The 20390-nt window shown below is 39.4% G+C and overlaps 2 protein-coding genes across 2 annotated transcripts; both read left to right on the top strand.

Moving 5' to 3' along the window:
• Positions 1 to 2146: 2146 nt before the first annotated feature.
• Positions 2147 to 3087, top strand: LOC117627583 (dehydration-responsive element-binding protein 1E-like). Its single transcript, XM_034359731.1, has one exon. The coding sequence runs from the start codon at positions 2188 to 2190 to the stop codon at positions 2914 to 2916; it is 729 nt and encodes a 242-aa protein (XP_034215622.1). The 5' UTR covers positions 2147 to 2187; the 3' UTR covers positions 2917 to 3087.
• Positions 3088 to 5978: 2891 nt separating this feature from the next.
• On the top strand, positions 5979 to 7067 carry LOC117628982 (ethylene-responsive transcription factor ERF027-like). The gene is made up of 2 exons (XM_034361517.1): positions 5979 to 6000; positions 6481 to 7067. The coding sequence occupies exons 1-2, from the start codon at positions 5979 to 5981 to the stop codon at positions 7065 to 7067; spliced, it is 609 nt and encodes a 202-aa protein (XP_034217408.1).
• Positions 7068 to 20390: the final 13323 nt, after the last annotated feature.

Raw genomic sequence — 20390 nt, 5'->3', positions numbered from 1 at the left:
TATATTAGTTTTCGTTGAAAACTTTATTTTGGGAGACTCATTTACTTATTTTGCACATGGTCTTAAAATCTCAAAGCTGCTCCCGCACTTAGGGCTCTCCTCACCGCAGAAAATACTTTTTTTTTTTTTTCTATGATCATACAAATATATGGTTGATATAAGCAACACATTCGTATGGATCAAATATGTGATCTCCCTATAATTATCCCACAAAAATATATTTGTTGGTGAAATTTAATGATGAATTCTGTGTAATTTTTGCAAGCCCAATATAATGATATCTGGTGAATAAGGCCATGGGCTACCCCAATACAGCTCACCGACTCATGGTCAATTTTAGGTTTCCCATGAACTTGGTTTTAATGGGTCAATTGAATTTGCCTGACACCTCAGATAATCACCCAGTTCAAAGAAAATTGTATCCACAACATTTGAGGTCTCGAATTCGAATCTCTACACTTTTAACCGATAAAAACTGAAAGAAAATACAATTTAGTTTCAGGCCAACTGAAATTGATATAAAATGCCTAAAATCCCAAGCTCTTTACCACACAACAAATACAGGGGACGGTGGGGCTTTAGACTTCAGGCCCAAAGCCCACAAAATATCTAAAAATATTCGCATTGTTCACGTGTCCCGTGGGTAAAACCTCGTCTCCGAGCCGGATTAGCTGTCAACCGGTTTGCCGACGTCACCATACAACGGTCGTCGTATTTCGCATGACGTGCGCCCATGGATTACGTCATCCCAACTGTTCATGCAAACAATTGAACTGGACTGGACTAAGGTAAAGTTTGTGGGTCACATAAAAATAAACTTGATTAAATAAAAGGTCAATGAAATGAAACAATATGAAAGACACGTGTCTTGTTCTAATTGATATTGGATCAAAGTAACGTAAATCTATTATGTTATGTTTCACAGTCTCAAGGTATAGCAGATCAATCAACCATGACACAAAATCTAAATTAAACTTTAATTAATGTAATGGAACATCTACTTGTGAAAACTCGACATTTTTACTGGAAAATGAATATAATCAAGGGAACTTATTTTCCCGTTTCTATTTTGCCTACTTACACTTCTTTCGTTGGAAATTGTATGTTTTTATATTTTTTTTATATATTTTTTTTATAGAGATTCACTATTATACCCAATATAAGGGCCCAATTTATATTTAAAAAAATCTTATATAAAATGAATTTTAGAAACACACCAAAAACCTATTTATAACATAATAAATAGGCTTTTAACTTCTTATAAATTACAAAACTGCTATTAATTTCTTAAAAAAAGCCTAATCCCAAAACCTCATAAAAATACCCAAAACTCAATAGGGCATCAAAGTAATTTAATAATCAAAATTAAATTCAATAGACCAGCTGTCATTTTTTGGGTTTTTTGTTTGTTTATTTATAGAAATTAAATGATGTACGATTATTTATATTATTAATATTAAAAATGGGTATATAACTAAATATCCTCTATTTTTTTGGGTCAACCTACACTCCTTTTTTTATATAATTATAATAGTTTGTGCACGTGTTATAAGTAGACAACAATATTAATATTTCTCATTTTAAAAAATAATATTAATAAATATTTAATTATATTATAATACGTAAATAAATTATAACACGTGACCGTATTACTGTATTAAATTATAGCACCGGTAAGGTTGTAATTAGTGCGAAAGAAAGATAAAATAAAAAAACATTGCAGTAGCCCGCATGAGCTGAGGTGAGGTGTGAGTGGAGCCACGTAACGCACACTTCAAACACAGACAACGTGTCAAATTTTAGTAATAAAACCACGTGTGATTAAAAAAAAGCACCCGCTTATTAGTTTCGTAAATTTAATGTGCTTCCGACCCAAAAACTAACCTAAGTGTGTTTTACTGCCACGTGCAGAGCCAAGTCAAAGCAATGTTTTTTGCCTCCAGCTCCCGATGAATCCCCCTTGGTCAATTTACTTGCCACTCTAGTAGTAAAGCCGCATTTCGAGCTGGCCCCACATGTCTCCTTCCTTAGGCTCCTTCCGCAGACTCCGTGTTTACGTGTCCACACTTCGGCCGCAGCTGCCACGCAATCCCCAATCTATAAAAGTCCCTCTCCCTCACTTCCAATTTCGGCTCAAGAAACTCAACCAAGCTAAAACACCAAACCATTCATACATATCTTACGCTAATGAACAGGTTCTTCTCTCATTTTTCTGACTCCGTCGACCAGCCCGAGTCAAGTTCGTTGTCCGACAACACAGTCACGACTCTAAGGGCTTCTTGGTCCGACGAGGACGTCATTTTGGCGTCGAGCCGACCAAAGAAGCGAGCTGGGAGGAGGGTTTTCAAGGAGACCAGGCACCCTGTTTATAGGGGCGTGAGGAGGAGGAACAATGACAAGTGGGTGTGTGAAATGAGAGAGCCCAAGAAGACGAAGTCCAGGATATGGCTCGGGACTTATCCGACGGCGGAGATGGCTGCTCGTGCCCATGACGTGGCGGCATTGGCGTTTAGAGGGAAGCTTGCCTGCCTCAACTTCCCTGACTCCGCTTGGAGGCTGCCCTTGCCGGCTTCCATGGATGCAATGGATATTCGGAGAGCGGCCGCCGAGGCAGCTGAGGGGTTTAGGCCGGTGGAGTTTGGTGGAGTGTCCAGCAGCAGCAGTGATGAGAAGGAGAGAATGGTGGTGCAGGTGGAAGAGAAGAAGAAGAAGAAGAAGAAGGATAGTGTGAATATGGAAAAAAGTACAAGCTTGAGCTTGTCCTATTGGGATGAGGAAGAAGTGTTTGACATGCCAAGGTTGCTTGATGACATGGCTCAAGGCCTTCTTCTTTCTCCACCTCAATGCTTAGGTGGCGACATTTGGGATGACATGGGAACCGATGCTGATGTCAAATTGTGGAGTTTCTCCAATTAATAATCAACGTTTATTTGGAAATATTGAATATAAAAGGTATATATGAGAAAGATATTTTTAGTGGAGATAGATATTTAGGATTGTGTACAGTAGAAAAGTTTACTAACTGTGGATTCATTGAATTGCTTTCTCTTTACTGGGTTCCTTGGCTGTTCACTTTGTTTTGTTGGCTTCCTTTGTGTCCCTGTTGGTTTTGACCGTTGTAATTTGATTTTCATTCTTTTTATATGAATTGAAAGCTTTTATGTGTTTGGAAATCCATAAACTTCATGCAATTTTTATTTATTTATTTTGATGATATTTTTTATTGAGATGAGCGATAATATACTAAACTCACATACACTACACGAGTATTAGGACTCGAACTCAAGACCTTGCCTGAGAGAGTAAATACTCAAAACCACTACACTAGCGAGTTCTTTGCAACTTCATGTAATTTTAGAATCTAAATACAGGGCACATTAGAATTTTAAAAAATTTATAACACGTATAAAAGTTCATTTATTAGAGATATTTTTTAGTACTACGGTGACATTGACAGAGTTGATATATGTGGTGTGTACCATAAGTGGATTTAAGTCACACTACTAACATCTACTCCAATTGTTGTTCAAATCCACACTATTGAATTAATGCAACTTACAGTTTATTAATAATGTATTAAAATCTCGAGACAACGATGTATATTATTCTTTTCTTTTTCTTTACCATAAAGATCCAACAATAGCACATCTGAAAACCTAATTAAATATTAGTTTTATTGAAAAAAGATTGCTCCTGAGATACCCAATGAAAGGAAAGAAAGATCCCTCATGTTCCCGTAATACTGTAATGCTATTACCCAGAACAGAAGGACTTCGATTGAGGATTCCATTAAAGGAAATTGTGGCTAAATTTAGGTGCAAAATCACGTGAGGGACACACAGGGGCCCAGCTTTCTGAGAGCCATGCCTAAAATAGTGCCTCTTTTTTGGCTAAAATCATTATATATTGTCAAAATATCTCCAACAGATTATATTTTAGTAGACATCAACATATTCATTTGGCTACCCACTATATGTTCACCGACTTTCAGGGATAATATTATTTTATTATTTCAGATATAATGATGCGACACATGTAATAATACTTTTACTTGGTATATTAGTCAAAAATAACAAAACAGTATTATCCTCTCACAATTATAATTAGAGCTGGCAAATGGGTTGTTTTTGCGAGTTACCAGACCCAAACACGACCCCCACAAATTTATGAATAACACGACACGACCCGTTATGGCTAATGGGTCGTTTTTCACTCGTTTCACCTGCTTAACCCATTCAAAAAATAAACAATATTTTTTAACAAATTATTAAATGAAAACACCTCAAATTAGAGATATAATAAAAATAAATCTGAAATCCTTAAATAAGTCTTACACATTACACATCGGTAAACAAAAAAACTCTTAGACAATGTGAGTTTCAAATTAATCTCAATTGAAACAAGTTTTAAATAAAATGTTAAGGAGAAAAGGAATAAGTCTAGAGCCTCCTCCATGAACCTAATATCAAAACTTCAATCCTCCATGAACATAATCTCAAAATTACAATTTTCACCAATTATGCAATCTCACTGTAGGGAAAAAATACACAACATCCAAATATGAGAAATAAATAAAATAATGAAGGGATACAATATGAATAAAATATCATTTATTTATCATTACCTTTTGTTTGGATCTAGAGAGAAAGAGAGAGTTTTTGTTTTTCTTGAGAGAAAGACAGAGAGTGAGTGGCGGCACTAAGGAGGGAATAACAAAAGTTTCAATTCAAGCTAGGTTATTTTAGAATGAAAATCACAAAAGTGCCCTTACTCTTAACGAGTTAACGGGTGATTTGCGAATGATACTGACACAACTCGTTAGCTTAACGGTGACTAACGGGTCCACCCGTTTTCAACCCGATCCATTAAGCTTGACCCAAATACTGTTATTTTCGTGTGAATTCGTATCGTGTTAATGGGTTGTGTCCGATATTGCCTGTTCTAATTATAATAGGAGACCATATGTTCTCTATAGCTATAGCTTGGCTTGCAGCTAATTCTAATTAATTTTGATCAGAATAGTGATGCTAATTAGCTAGCTCCTTATTTTTTGGGCTGGTCGAAGAGCTCCTAATCAACAGAAAAGCTGTGTGTTTAATCATGTCAAATCAATTGACCTTTGTTTAGTGATTGGAATAAATGCTTCCAAATTTCTTTCCGGCCTCCTTCCTCCCTCCTCTTGGTAATTACCAAGTTCAACATAGCAATTTCAGCAATAACCTGTTATAGATATAAGGGATTTTTGAATGTGGATAGTTTTGGGTTTTAATCTAATCTTCTATAGATATAACTACAATCCCATGATATGAATTGCAGAATATAATAATTTGCATGGTAAATCAAATCAAATCAAGTAAATCAAGACAATCTACTACACTACCAAAATTTCATATAAATTAATTACAGATAACTTACGAATGCAACTTATGTTATTTGATTTCAGGATATTCATTAACACCCATATATCAACTCTAGGGGTGCAATTTGGATTGGAAATTCTGATTCCAACCGATTCTGATCTAAAAATTTCTTATTTTGACAAGTCCAAATCAATTAGGACATCCGAGAGTTTCGAAATCCAAAAATTCTAAAAAATATTGGATTGGAATTGGAATGTATTTCAAGATTCCAAAAATTTTGAATTTCGTAATATATTGAGGTTTAAATCTTAGACTACGCATAATGAGTAGTTTCATGTTGAACTAAATACGATTTAACGACGAAATAGATATAGATGAGTTACTAAATGAAGGATAACAACATCTAAGTAATAGCACATGATAGTTTTTTTAGCTTTCCATATAAATTTTCAATTTTGAGTCAATTTTAACATTTCAAATTGTTGGACATGTTTAAAATTTTCCAAAAAAATTCTGAAATATATATTCCATAATTTTCCAAAAATTCCAAGTTTTTCAAATTTTTGGAAAACTACAAATCCTTGTAGTATGTTTCTCTTTGGATAGAGCTTATGAATTATGGTAACTGGGAACGTCCGGGGTATATCCCCACTAAAAACACCATGCAATTGCTGATTGGCACACACAAATTTAATGAAGTTTCTATTTAATTTTTTTTTAAAATAAATAAAACCTTTCTCCAAAATTGTGTCATTTTTAATTGCCACTATCATTTTTAAAGCTTCGACAAATATCAAGTGCCCGGGGTGCATGCTAGCTACCAATTTTGAGCGGGCCCCTTCCTCTTTCTCTCTTCCAATAACACCTTCCTTCCATACACAGTCGGACACTCCCCACACACACCGTCTACAATTTACATCCCTGCCTATCTATATATATACATATCATGGCTCACCTAAATCCAAATACTCACTAACTTTGCGCCAAATATTTGACCAATCTACAAACCCCTTGACCGTCCTCCTCAGCCTCCTTCACCTCTCTCTCTCTCTCTCTCTTCACCACCAAAACTTGTTAAATAACCAACATACCCCTCCCTCCCCTCCACGAGTACTGCTAGAGCACAGGTATATAAAGAATCAGAAATTGCCAAAGCCTACCCCCATGGCATCAAACCCTTCCCGGAAGCAGTCTAGGTACCATGGAATCCGGAGTCGGGGCGGAAAATGGGTGTCCGAGATCCGAGAGCCACGTAAGACTAGACGTATATGGCTTGGGACTTTCCCAACTGCGGAGATGGCTGCAGCAGCCTATGACGTGGCCGCACTCGCTCTCAAGCGCGGCGATGCTGTTCTCAACTTTCCTAGCTCCATGGACTCGTATCCTGTGCCCGCATCCACGTCTCCACAGGACATTCGTAGTGCTGCTGCCGCTGCTGCAGCAGCAGCAGCACTACAAGGGAATGAGGAGCCGGATAACAGTCTGAAGCTCATAGAGAAGAAGACGAAGTGCGAATACGATATGATGATGATGAGTAGTACGAGTTTGGCGTCATCTGTGGGAATGGATGAAGAAGAGCTTTTCGGGATGCCAAATTTGCTGGCGAACATGGCAGAGGGAATGCTTGTGTCTCCGCCGAGACCGTCTGATTATCCTGACTCGTCCGGCAATTCAGACGGATTAGATAGTCGTCTATGGAGCTATTGATTATTAGCGTTACATATGCTTTCTTAATTTATGAATATATATATATAGATAGATATATATATATATATATATGACGTGGTCAGTTATATATATGTATATATTCAAAATGCTTGGTGCTATATTTTGTTCGTCTTTTTTCTTTCTGTTTTTCTCGCTTCACAATAAATATTATTAAAATTGACCGGGGTTTCTTATGCAATTGTTCAACTTTCTTTTTGTTTTTATCTTTAAAATTTTGAAGATATAATTAATATAGAAATTTCTGTCCATGAAATTTGAANAAGGCAACAAATTTTTAGTTGAAAATAGCAAAACAATGAAACCCCGATTACAAGTAAGTTTTTCCGATGAGATTTGGATGGAGGCAACAGATTTTTGGCTATAGTTGCTATGAATCAAAATAAAGTGTCATATAAGACGAAAAGCAAATTATGTGTTGATAAGGACCATCCAATTGATTATAAGGTAAAGTTTTCTCCTGAGGCAGAGGATCCATATCCATTATTGGTTCAATCTTGGGATGCTTTGCGTCAGTCACGTCACTTGTCTTTTGTGGTCCTTAAAAGAATGATACAATTATATTATGTTAAGTGGTTTGAGAGTTTAGAGTTAGTACTTTAGGGTTTATATTAACAAGATAATCAAATGACAGTCTTGTAAACCTCAAAACGGTGCCTAATCTGGTTAATTTAGGTCGGCAATTAACACACTAGTATATTAATTAGCAGATCAAAAGAAAAAGAAAATCCATGTATTTATATTATTACAAAGGAAGGAACCAAAAATATAAAAATAAAATAAAAAGAGGGCGTTTTCAAATATAGAAAGTACCAAAAATAGAAATTCCCAAAAATAGAAATTGCTAAAATTGGTAATTGGTACAAAATGCAAATTCCCAAAAGTAGAAATCACTTCATTATAACAATACTAAAACATATGGTGATTAAACTCTATTCTAGTGCAACTGAAACTTAGTACTAATATAAAAATACTAATTGCGTGGCTCATGATTCATGCAAATTATAAAAAGGAGAAATGACATTTGTGGCTGCCAGTCCGCCATGTGTATGCAATCTGAAATCTTAAAAAAAGAGAAAACATTGGGGGGGGGCCTTGGGTGTGTCTTCTTGGGTACCTTTCATTCATTAAAAAAAATTAAAAATCCAAAAGCCGAAATATATATATATATATAGATATATTTTCGTGGGCTTTTCTCAGACGCAAAAAAACAAACCAACAGTTGAAATCCTTGGAACATTATTTGAATGAGCAAAAAAGTGTGAAATTCTGTGCTGTGGAAGACAAGACAAGTATGGCCGACATCGCCTCCCAACGCTTTTCTTCTTCCTCACAATTATCTTCTCAGTACGTTACGTGGGTGATGCATCGCTCTCTCTCTTAAAAGTGCTTTTCACATAAAACCACGAAGCTGACTACAGATTACAACTGCTACTTACTTCTTTTTTGGGTTCCAAAATAAGAAGAATGTATACAATAGACCATAGGATAGTGGTTCAAATAAATACTAATTAAGATCCGTTCGGTAACGTTTTACAAAAAGAAGATTATTAAAATCTGAGAATGTTAATGTTAATTATGAGTACATCAGCTTTTTAAAAAATGTAAAAGCAGTGGAATATGTTTTCTAGTAATAACAAGATAAAAACAACGAATATCCATGAAAGTTTCGTAAAAGATAAGTGACTAACGAAATGTATGTCTTCTATTCTTCCATATACAATTAAGTGGAAGAAGGAAGATGAAGAAGGGATACTTAAAAATGGCATTTCAATTAGAAGATTAATTTTTTTCTTTTAATTTAGAAGAGATTCTAAGTTCGAATGATCCATCGTCTTTCGTAAAATAAAAGAAAGTATGTTGAGGAAAAATAAACCTACAAGCTATCAGATTAAGTATCCTTCCCAAAGACAACATGAAAACCATGTTATTCATGAAAAGATGAAATACATGGTTTCTTGCCCAGAACATATTGTGTTTTAGGGGAACAAGATTTCAATGTTGTGGACAGTCATCCTGTTTGTACTGCATTTATGGCGTAATTGTATTCATAAATCAAACATAAAGACTATCAGTCACGATGGTCATAAAAAATATAAGTAGAAACTAAAAAACAAACACACACTAAACTCATGAGAGTTAATGTAATTATTACAACACAAGATACTGAAAATAAATAAAAATCACTCAACCACTAGTCGTCGCGGGGACAAACAAGAGTACCCAAAGAAAGTAAATCCACCCAAAACGCTATTGTAGATCTTCTAATAGAACTCCAATCTGCAAAATAAACAACCAAAACAAAAGAGAATCGCCGGCCACTGAGAATATGGTAAGAGTAAAAGGGTGAGGAAAAGGAGAAACGGAAGGAGTGGGGAGGAAGGGTAGTCTCCCCCCCACCAATGGATGAAGACGGCTAGGGTTTTCTCTCTAACTAGAGAGAGAGGGTATTGTTTGTTTTTAGAAAAATGTTAGGCTTACTATATTTTTCATACCACATTGTGTAGCACCTCTCTAATAGAGGTGGACCCCATTGTATTGGCGGGCTCCACCTCTATTAAAGAGGTGGTACACAATGTAGTATGAAAAATATGGTAAGCCTAACATTACTCTTGTTTTTATTTTGTAAAAACAGTCACATCAGTGTTCTGTTTTTTTTGGTAAAAACAATCGCATCATTTAATAAGCCTTGTTAATTTAGGAACCTCAAATCTCAGCAATTAGTGGTCCACCAAAGATGTCTCCTTAGTGGTCACACTCGTTATGTTCTTTTGATTTGTTGGTTAAATTATCATGATTTTATTTTAGGATAATGCCTTCATTGGTTCAACTTGATTCTTTATCTTTAACTTTTCAGCGGGGGGGCCTTATGGTCTAGGACATGGTTTAGAGTAACTTCACAATTATTATTGCTTTTGCTGAGTACATCATGTAGTCATATTTGGCCATGTCACAAGTGTTTTGGTGGTGACATTTGGCCCCAAAAAGAAAAAGAAATCTAAGTAATCCAAAGTTATAGATCTTGATCAGAAGAGGTCAAAAGTTAGATTATTTCATCTCCAAACCTTTTAGTGTTTTTGGGATAAGCACCAAACGAGTGCATCAAATCCCTTGATGTATAGGTTTGTAGATCGAATTACTGACAAAGGAATTTCAGTCGTTCTTTAGTCTAGTGCATAAGTGTGTCATCAGAATGACCGAAATTACTTTGTGTCTTGGTGATGGCAAACCATATATATGAGAAATAAGGTCATGGGCTAGCCTAATACAGCTCCGTGACCAAAACCAAGGATCGATCCTCATCACCAACTTTGGGTTTCCTACGAACTTGGTTTCAATGGGTTCAGTAGAATTTGCCTGAACCATTGGATATAAGTTTATAACCAGCTTATGACAACAACAAATTACATATAACCAACCAATTCATGGCTGCTTAATAACCTCTATAAAAGCCCCTAAGTTAAGAAGAAAGCGTATGGCCATTTTTCTACAACAACCCCCTATTTTAATTAATCAATTGTCGTCTATTAAATTGGAACTCAAGAAAAGTGTATCCACTACATATTTCAAGCAAAGGAAGCTGAAAGACTCTGCAATGTCGGAAGATGTTTCAAATTTGAATCTCTACTCTTCTAACCGAACAAAAATGGAAAGATAATTACAAGGGGCTTGTAATTCAAGTGGTTAAGACCATTTATCCTGAACTCGACGACTTAAGTTCATTCGCTCCTCGCATTTTGTTTCTATAAAAATAATTCAATTTCAGTTCACGCCAATTGCGATTGATGTAAAAGTGTCAAAATCTCGTGCTCTTCACCACACAACAAATAAAGTGAACACTAAAGTTTTAGACTTAAGGCCCAAAGCCCACAAATTATCTGAAAATATCCACATTGTTCACCGGTCCCGTGGGCAAAGGCCTCGTCCAAGTTCGGATTAGTTGCAAACTTTACGACGCCACGGTACAGTTGTCATTGTATCACGCAAGACGTGCCCTATTGGGATGAAATCATTCTGACTTTTTCATGCAAAATTGAACTAGACTGGACTAACTTACTCCTAAGAGCCATTCCAACGGGCAGCTGAGCCCAAGGCTAGGGGGGAAAAAATATTTCGTTTCGGCGGTCAGCCCAAGCCCGGGGGGAGGGGGGGAGTGGGTCCTACCAACTCGGGCCAGCCCGAAGGCCAGTTCAGCACGAGGTGAAGCCCGCGGGCTGTGACGTCAGTGCTGGCGTCAGCCTTGCGCTACAGTAGCCTCCAATGACTAGCTTCCACATGTCGGCGTTTGGGCTCTCCGATTTGATTTTTTCCTTCAATCCAATAGCAGCCAATTTTTCTACAATAAAAAAATGAAAAAAATCGTAAAAACTTTTAAAAAAAAATACCAAAAAAATTACTGAATTTTTTTTTTCTCTAGACCTTATTTCCATTTTCAACATTTAAGTAAATGTCTTTGTCCTTTTACTTTCATTTATTTTTATATTACTCCATTTATTTAAGTTTACAATGTAAATAAGGAAGTACCCCCCATTTGGATTCAAATAAAAATACTAGAAAAATCAAATTCCCACCAAATCAAAATATGAAAAATCGATTTTAGTGCAAAATACGATTTAGTCTTAAAATGATGGCTCATTAAGTCAATATATACTTCATATTAAAATCCCATAAAATCAAGTTTTCTTATTTGATGTGTAAGGAATAAAAGTCGCAAAAAATTATCTTGAGAAAATGATTATTCCGAAAATCATTTTTCATACTTAGCCAATATTGCACCTCCGCTAAAAAAATTATGGGTCCGCCCGTGTCTATAAATACCAACCAATACTCTCAGAATCCCTTGATCCAATGTCGGGGAGCGGTTCGTTCTAAAGAAAGGTTGTGCTCTCAAATCGAAGATCAGCTATCCTAGGCTCAAAATTAACGAAATCCTATCCAACCATCAGCTAGAGCACGAAAAATAGGTGAGAATCCATACCTTACTCGAACGATTTGACCGAGAAACGAAGGAGAACGGAGGGTCTGAAAATCGGGTGAAAACCGATCGATTTTCGCCTGATTCCGGCGAGCTCCGGTCGGTGCAGGGGTTGAGACCGGTCGGGATGGGAAGAGGAAGACGGCACGGTTCTTTGGGGACCGGTGCCACCCCGAGTGGTGGCCGGATGCGGCGGCGGCGGCCCAAAAACCGCCGTTGTGAACAGTAACCCGAGGGGGGGCTGTTTCTGCGCAGGGGAGAGAGAGAGAGAGGGAAAAATCTGATTTTTATAAAAAAAATCTCATTTCAAAATATTTACGGTTGTGCCACTGGATTTCTTTTGACCATATCTCTCTCGTTACAACTCCGATTCGAGCCCACTACGTGTCTATGAACTCGTCTCAGCACGACCTATCCAAAAATACAAGTCACGGTCCCAAACTCTCTCCGGTTAAAAATATGACTAAAATACCATTAAATAATTAAATAATTAAACAAGGGTTAAATTTGGAAAAATTCGGGGTCGGGGTGTTACAGACTACCCCCCTTATAAAAATTTCGTCCCCGAAATTTCCTACCTGTCACTCGAAGGGTTATGAGTATTGGGCCCGCATCTACTACTCGGGTTCCCCTGCTTTTTCTCTAAAAGCTAAATGCTTCCATTTGTGATTTGGTTCTCTTTTAGCTCTCCCACTAAAAGAGGAACCGCGTTCTTTGACTTGTTGATATTTTCCTTCTTTCTTCAGGATCGATAGTCAGCATTGCCAACACGATGCTTTGAAAGGAAGGTCAGAAATGATCATTTACTCAGTCCTCTTGGGTCTTCTCCTTGGATTTGACCACAGTATTCCCACCACACACGAGCCTCTTTCTGAAAGAGAATTAAGGCTATCATAATCTCTTCCACACTTGTGATTTCGATTATGCTAACGCCACCTCTTTGACCTTGGATCCCTTGATCCAATGTCGGGGAGCGGTTCGTTCTAAAGAAAGGTTGTGCTCTCAGAATCTTCGACTCCGTGCGCTAGGCACACAGTCGAAAATTAGCAACATGCTCAGGCAATGGAGGATCCCTAGAAGCGGGTTGATCAACACTCTATCCTCCCGCCCATGCGGACTCAACGTCGCAAAGGTGCCATTCCGAGATGGAACCCATTTGGATCCCCACAATTTAAGGATGCACATAAGGTGCAGGGTCCATAGGAAATTGAACCTAGAGCTCTGATACCAACTGAAAGGACCCGCCCCGAATTTTCCCAAAATTCGAGACAAATCCTTTGGAATTCCTGACATCACCCCGATGCCGGGCCCACTTACTAAAGACAGAGACTTTCTGCCGAAATTTCGGCAGAGACTCCCCTATAAATTGGACATTTCCCAAAATTTCAACCTGCATAAAAACGCATTTAATAATCCCAACTGGCAGCATGCACAATAAAATTTCATACAATTCACACAAATGGCCTTCGGCCTTCCATTAATTCTCAACCAACTACCAAACAATTCGAATACAAATTATGACTAATATTTGGTCTGCGGCTGCACCTAATGACCTTAGGCTGCCTACGTACCCTCCTTGAGGGATCAAGCCACACGTAGTTCTCCCGTAAAACCTAATTCCACACTTAGGCGATATCTCATTTCATTTCTCTGTATTCCACATAATCTCCCCGTACACCGGTACAACCAACGCCACGTATGGGGTCTGTCTCAACGCCGGATAACCTACGCCACGTGAGACCTACACGTCATATCACATAACTCCCCATACGCCGGTACAACCACCGCCACGTATGGGGCCTGTCCCAACGCCGGATAACCTACGCCACGCGGGACCTCAACATCATATCACAAATCTCCCCATACGCCGGTACAACTAACGCCACGTATGGGGCCTGTCGACACGCCGGATAACCTACGCCACGTGCGACCTCAACACAATGTCACAATATCTCCCCATACGCCGGTACAACCAACGCCACGTATGGGGTCTGTCCCAACGCCGGATAACCTACGCCACGCGGGACCTAACTTTCACTTGGTGGTGCTTATAGTAAATCCCAACCATAGTCTAGCACCAGATAATCCCCCTAAGAATGTGAGATTACTCCGGGAGACTCATGGTCAACCCAGGGTCAAACTACCCTAACCCTTGTCAAACGGGCCCACGGGGACCACGACCTCCAAACTCCGATCCGAAAGTTCCTATGAGTTCTATAAGGTATAGGACACTTGTCCTGCAAGTTTGGTTCAGATCGGACGGTCGGATCGCTCGCGATCGCACGATCTAACGGTTAATATAAAATATGAACTTTAAAATTATTACTCAGAACATCCGGGGCTCCGATTCACAATCCGTGAATTCCTACACGATCCTAGAATTACCTAGATTAACATATATTAAATTTGGGTCCATCCAACGGTCCCAACCTATCAAACCCGGATAACGCACGATATGCGATTCTCCGTTCGGTAGTCAAACGACGTCCGAATTGAGATCCGCGAAACCCTACGCACTCGTGACAACCAGGAGATCGCATTGGGACAATAATGCCCCTCTGATACAGTGCCCACGCGCTGCCACACGCGCGGGCAGCGTGTGGGTGTCCAAAGCGATAAAGCTTCGCCGGAAAATCTCAACATCTCGGGCCAAGACTTCTACCCTAGGTATAACACCCTATTTGGAGTCACTTTTGTTCTTGGGCTTACCCCAAAAACTGACTGGAAGTGGCCGGAATCGGAGACCCAAAACCGGCCAAAACCTAAGTTGGAAATCAGTTAATCTACGCTCAAAAATAACGAAATCCTACACAACCATCAGCTAGAGCATGGAAAATAGGTAGAAAACCATACCTTACTCGTCCAATTTGGTGGAGAAATGAGAGAGAACGAAGGGTCGAAAGTTTGGTAAAAATCTGTCCAAACCGCTGCCTTTCGTGGCTGATTCCGGCGACCACGGTGGCGGATCGAGGCGGCGATGGGGTGGAATGGAAAGTAGGGAGTGTGGTGGTTCCAACGGGACCGGTGCCGCCCCAAGTGGCGGCGTGTGGTGGCGGTGGCGACGACGAGAAGTCGCTGTCGTCACAAGGGAGGGGGAGGGATTTCTGGTTTTTTTCGCAGGAGAGAGAGAGAGAGAGAAAAAAAACCAGGTTTTTATAAAAAATCCCATTTCGAAATATTTACGGTTGTGCCACTGGGTTTCTTTTGACCATATCTCTCTCGTTACAACTCCGATTCGAGCCCACTACGTGTCTATGAACTCGTCTCAGCACGACCTATCCAAAAATACAAGTCACGGTCCCAAAATCTCTCCGGTTAAATATATGACTAAAATACCCTTAAATAATTAAATAATTAAATAAGGGTTAAATTTGGAAAAATTCTGGGTCGGGGTGTTACAGGTAAATTACTACGGTTTGTGGGTATTGTCTCCAATCCTCTTTGCTTCTAGTGTGAACATGCCTACAGTAGTCAACTGGTTTCCACATGGCGCCTTACCATCTCATCACACTCCGTGTTTGCTAGTTCATTTCACATTAACATGGGCCTCACACAAAGCACCTGCACCCAAATCTATAATATAAAAAAGCCACCATAATCGAACTCTCCCCCAATTTCAGCTCATAAAAAATCCAATCTAACCCAAAAGGGCATCTTAAGTATTCTATTATATCTTTGTATTCTATTCTACCCTTACATTTGAAAACTATTGAATGAAAATATAAATTTAGATCTAGATCCTCTTATCCAAACTGTAGTAGTTGTTATGAAAACAAGGAGAAAAATGGATTTTAGTCAATCCAATGGCCCATGCATATCAAGCATTCCCATATTACTTCTTAATGCTCAAAAATTGAAGCCCAAAATTGAATCCAACTTAGAAATGAAAATGCCTTCGGTACCTTGTAGACCTTTGGCGGTCATTGAGTGACCTGTAAAATGGGGAAGACAAAGGTCTACCTTGGCATTGGTGTGATACCAACCGAAGGTTATCTTAAGCTTAAGTCAGATAAGAATTGAGTAAGCAAGTATGATTAAGGTAATTAAATTGTCATTCCCTGTGTAATAGGGCAAGTACCCTATTTACAGGCAAATGTATAAGATAACTTGGCGTGGTATTTCGATGTGGGACTCGTGGGCATGGCCTGTGTGGCTACCACGTATCCTAGGCCTCCATCCGCTTTGTAGTGTCTTTCATGAGATGTAGGTACTCCATAGCCGAAGGTGCTTTATGGCCTTATTGGGCTTACTAGGCTTTATGGACTTCTTGGTCCGAAGAGCCTATGCATATATGGTATAAACATTACTATTAATTTTAGGCTTAAATGTCAAAATGTTCCACGTGTTTTACCTCATCGGCCAGTTTAGTCCTTTTGTTATCAATTTGGTCAATTTAGAGCATCCATAATGGGCTCCATAAACCGCATCATTAGACAAATTTTAGGCAGGAATTGAAAAAATACGACTCTAGCCATGCTACATATTCACCTCTTAAAATAAGGAGACATCTAGGAGCTCTTAAATCTGAGGAGAGAGAAATGACTCCTAGGGTCCTTAAGGTCTTTAAAGAATAGAACACACCAATCAGTGGCCTTGGAGATGAACCGAGTAAGGGCCGCGACATGACTTGTTAGGCTTTGGATATCATTTTGTGTCTTTGACACCTACATATTCACCAAAACCTTAATTTTTTCTAGGTTAGTCACAATACCTTTTTGGCTGATCATAAATCCTAGGAATTTTCCCAAAGATACGTCAAAGGCGCATTGGTGGGGTTGAGGGACATCTTGTAATGCTTAAGCACTCCGAACATCTAGGACAGATTATGAATATGTTGATTAGTGGTTTTGCTCTTCACCTAGCATGTTGTCGACGTAGACTTTCATCGTATTGTCGATGTGTTTAGCGAACATCTTATTCACCAAATGCTGATAGTTCGCTCCGGCGTCTTTGAGGCTGATAGGCAACTGAAGTGTTCTCTTAATCGATAATGTGCGTGAAGATCTGTTTAAAACCTTAGTAGGCATCCATGATGTTGAGCAGCTCAAGGCTTGCGGTAGAATTGACAAGCTGATCAATTATGGGAAGATGGTAGCTATCCTTGGGGCAAGCTATATTTATATCAGTATAGTCTTGGCACATGTGTCACACGCTGTTTGATTTCTGAACCATGACTAAATTGGCCAACAATGTTGGGTAATCAACTTCTCTTATGAAGTTGGCTGTCATGAGTTTATCCACCTCTATCTTCAATGCGGCATATCGTTCGGTGTCGTAAGCCCTAACCTTATGTCGAACTGATTTGCATGCTAGGCTGATGCTGATCCAATGGCAAATGACATCAAGAGAGATGTCAGGCATATCATTATACGACCAGGCGAAGAACTCGGAGTTTTCTCTCCATAAGATAATGAATGCCGTCCGGAGGGCGACTATAAGGCACGTGCTAGTGCGAAATTGTCAATCTGGATGACTCTCAAGTAGTGCAACCGAATCCAGCTCATTGTACGGGTTTGCTTATGGTGTGATAAACATGTCATGAGGGTCATCTGACTAATTGCCTCTTTTGTGGTTCAACAATAAAGGTGCGGGGTTTGAGACGGTTAGCGCATCATTTGGTAATGTCGTGGCAGAGAAGCTGGAAGTGGAAACATACCACGTCCTTGTAGTAAGCTGATGGACCCGTACTTGGCTTACACCTGAACGGGTAGGGAACTTCATCATAAGCATGTGGGGAGATACAAAGGTCTTCATCTTGATCATTGCTAGACGACCGATGATGAGGTTGTATGCAATTGGACAATCAACGAACAAGAAAGTGGTGTAGAGGAAGGCTTTCTTCGATGTAGTACCAACAACCAAAGGTAGCAGGATACTGCAGAATAAGTGCACAACGTCACCGGAGAAACTAAGAAGATGTGTGATATTTCGGTTGATGTGCCAATTTAAGATTTCAAGCACCTCGAATGCATCTGTAAAAAGGACATTGATTGTGGTTCTGGTGTCGATCTGCAACCTTCCAACATCGAAATTAGAGATCTCCTCTCTGATTACCATCGTATCTAAGTTGGGGAAGATGATTCCTTTTTCTTCTTCTTTAGTGAAGGTGATCAGCGCCCATCCTGTTTTCTGCATCATATAATTGTGATCAATCTTGATTCCTAGCAATTGGGGATGTCGAGCAACACGAACCTAACTCTTGATGGAATGCTTGTTGGTTTCTGCAATGGTCAAGCCGCCACTGATCGTATTAATATGTCGATTAGTCTGGGATGATGTTGGTGGCCGATCATGAAGGTACTAATCGAGCTTGCCGTACTGAATAAGGCGTTCTACTATCCTCCTCAGTGTGATACATGATTCATTATCATGGCTATTATGTTGATGGTACTAGCAAAAGAGACCAGTATCTTTCGTGCTCAAACGAGTGAGCTTTCGAGCCTCGTATGACGTTTTTAGTAGTGCAACCACTTCGGCTCCGGGTTTTGGTTCATTATGGAATGACCCTTCGCGCTGGTTCTTATTGAACCTGCCTTCGCCTATTCTCTGGTTATCCTACCTTGGTTTGTAGACCTCATTCTGTTTGTCTCTCAAAAGGTAGGTATTGGAATCAGCTGGGAATGTCTTCTCATGGGTCGATTCATGAGTCAGCTGATATAAGTTTTGAACCAATGGTCCTGGACTATCCGAAGGATTGACTCCACTCTGAAGGGTTAAGGGTCCCTTTTTAAAGTTCAGGTATTCTACCTTGGCATGAATTGCAGCCTACCTCATGAGTTCTGCATAAATCCCCCAGTTGTTGCTCTGGACTATACAGTAAAAGTTCGACTAACACAATCCACTTTTGAATACACCGAGGGAGACTCTGTCATTAGTGCCTGGGTATCTAGATTACTCGTGGTTGAATTGGGTAGCACACTCTCTTAACAACTCCTCATCATCTTGTTGTACCGTATAGAGGTCATCGACATATTATAGGCGATTAGTCTGAATCATGAAATGGTTAAAGAAAACTTGCTTCAATTAATGGTCGGAAATTACTATACCCGGGTCCAATAGGAAGAGCCAATTGAGTGTTGCTCAAGTCAACGTTGAGGGGAATAATAGACATTGCCCTTCGTCGCCAAGGCCCTTGCAGCCTAAGGCCGATCGAAATATATATATATATATATATATATATGGGTTAGCGCATCCTCAGTACGTGAGTAAAATGGTATTCTCAATGACAGAACGTCATCCCCTTACATGAAGTTTCAGATGTCTTCAGAGAACGGGCTAGGTCGAGGCTTGCTCCAAGCTGGCTATAAAGCGTTAACTCTATCATACATTTGAAAAATAAGCTGAATAGTTGGGTCGGCACCGGGCGGTTCGTTTTCAGCCGACTTGTGAAGTTCTCATCTTGCGCCCATTTGGAAATGTTAGTGAAGAGGGCGTTTGGATTGTTCTTCCTTGGGTTATCCGAGCCGTTGACAATTAGACCTACCCGTTGATCGATATAGCTGATCTTCCCTATCTCTTTGCAATAGTATTCAGATTGGTTGCGGTTTATTGGCTCTTTGTTCCCCAAGGACCTTCATTCATGGATCATCAAGCTTGGCATTGATCCTAACAGATTCCTCCTAGCGTTCTTCGGAGCATGTTATGACAATCGAAATAGACTATGTGACCATGGTAAGGATTATTCACAGGTGGAGGAAATATCAGTTGTCGTGAGGTTTCTACTTTGGCATGTCCTTGCGTGTTCCTCTAGTGTGAGGCGGAAAACGTAGGCTCTCTTCGGTAGGCATGCTGAAGACTAGACTACTTGGCAAGTGGAACTTGGAGATGGGGGATGATGCCATCTTAGCTTTGTAAAAGTATAGGACATTTAGTAACGTATTCCCACGAATGTCACCAAACTGTTGATGCTAAAAAAAATGGACGGCCAAGATTGAACCCAACTTAAATATGAAAATGCCTTCAGTACCTTGTGGACCTTCGACGAACAGGGAGTGACCTATAAAAAGGGGAAAACAAAGGTGAAGACCTTGGCACTGGTGTGGTACCAACCGAAGACTCTCCAAAGCTTAAGTCAGATAAGAATTAAGTAAGCAAGGGCATGGCTTGTGTGGCTACCATGTGTCCTTGGCTACTATTCGCTTTGTAGTGTCTTTCATAGGATGAAGGTACTCCATGGTCGAATGTGCTTTTAAGTCCTTATTGGGCTTACTAGGCTTTGTGGTCCAAAAAACTTGGTCATATATGATATAAACATTACTATTAATTTTAGGCTTAAATGTCAAAATGGTCCATTTGTTTTACTTCATCGACCAATTTAGTCCCCGTGTTAT

The sequence above is a fragment of the Prunus dulcis genome, chromosome 5 (genome assembly GCF_902201215.1).
Source record: "Prunus dulcis chromosome 5, ALMONDv2, whole genome shotgun sequence".
Classification (NCBI taxonomy): domain Eukaryota; kingdom Viridiplantae; phylum Streptophyta; class Magnoliopsida; order Rosales; family Rosaceae; genus Prunus; species Prunus dulcis.
This window is presented reverse-complemented; position numbering and strand designations above follow the sequence as displayed.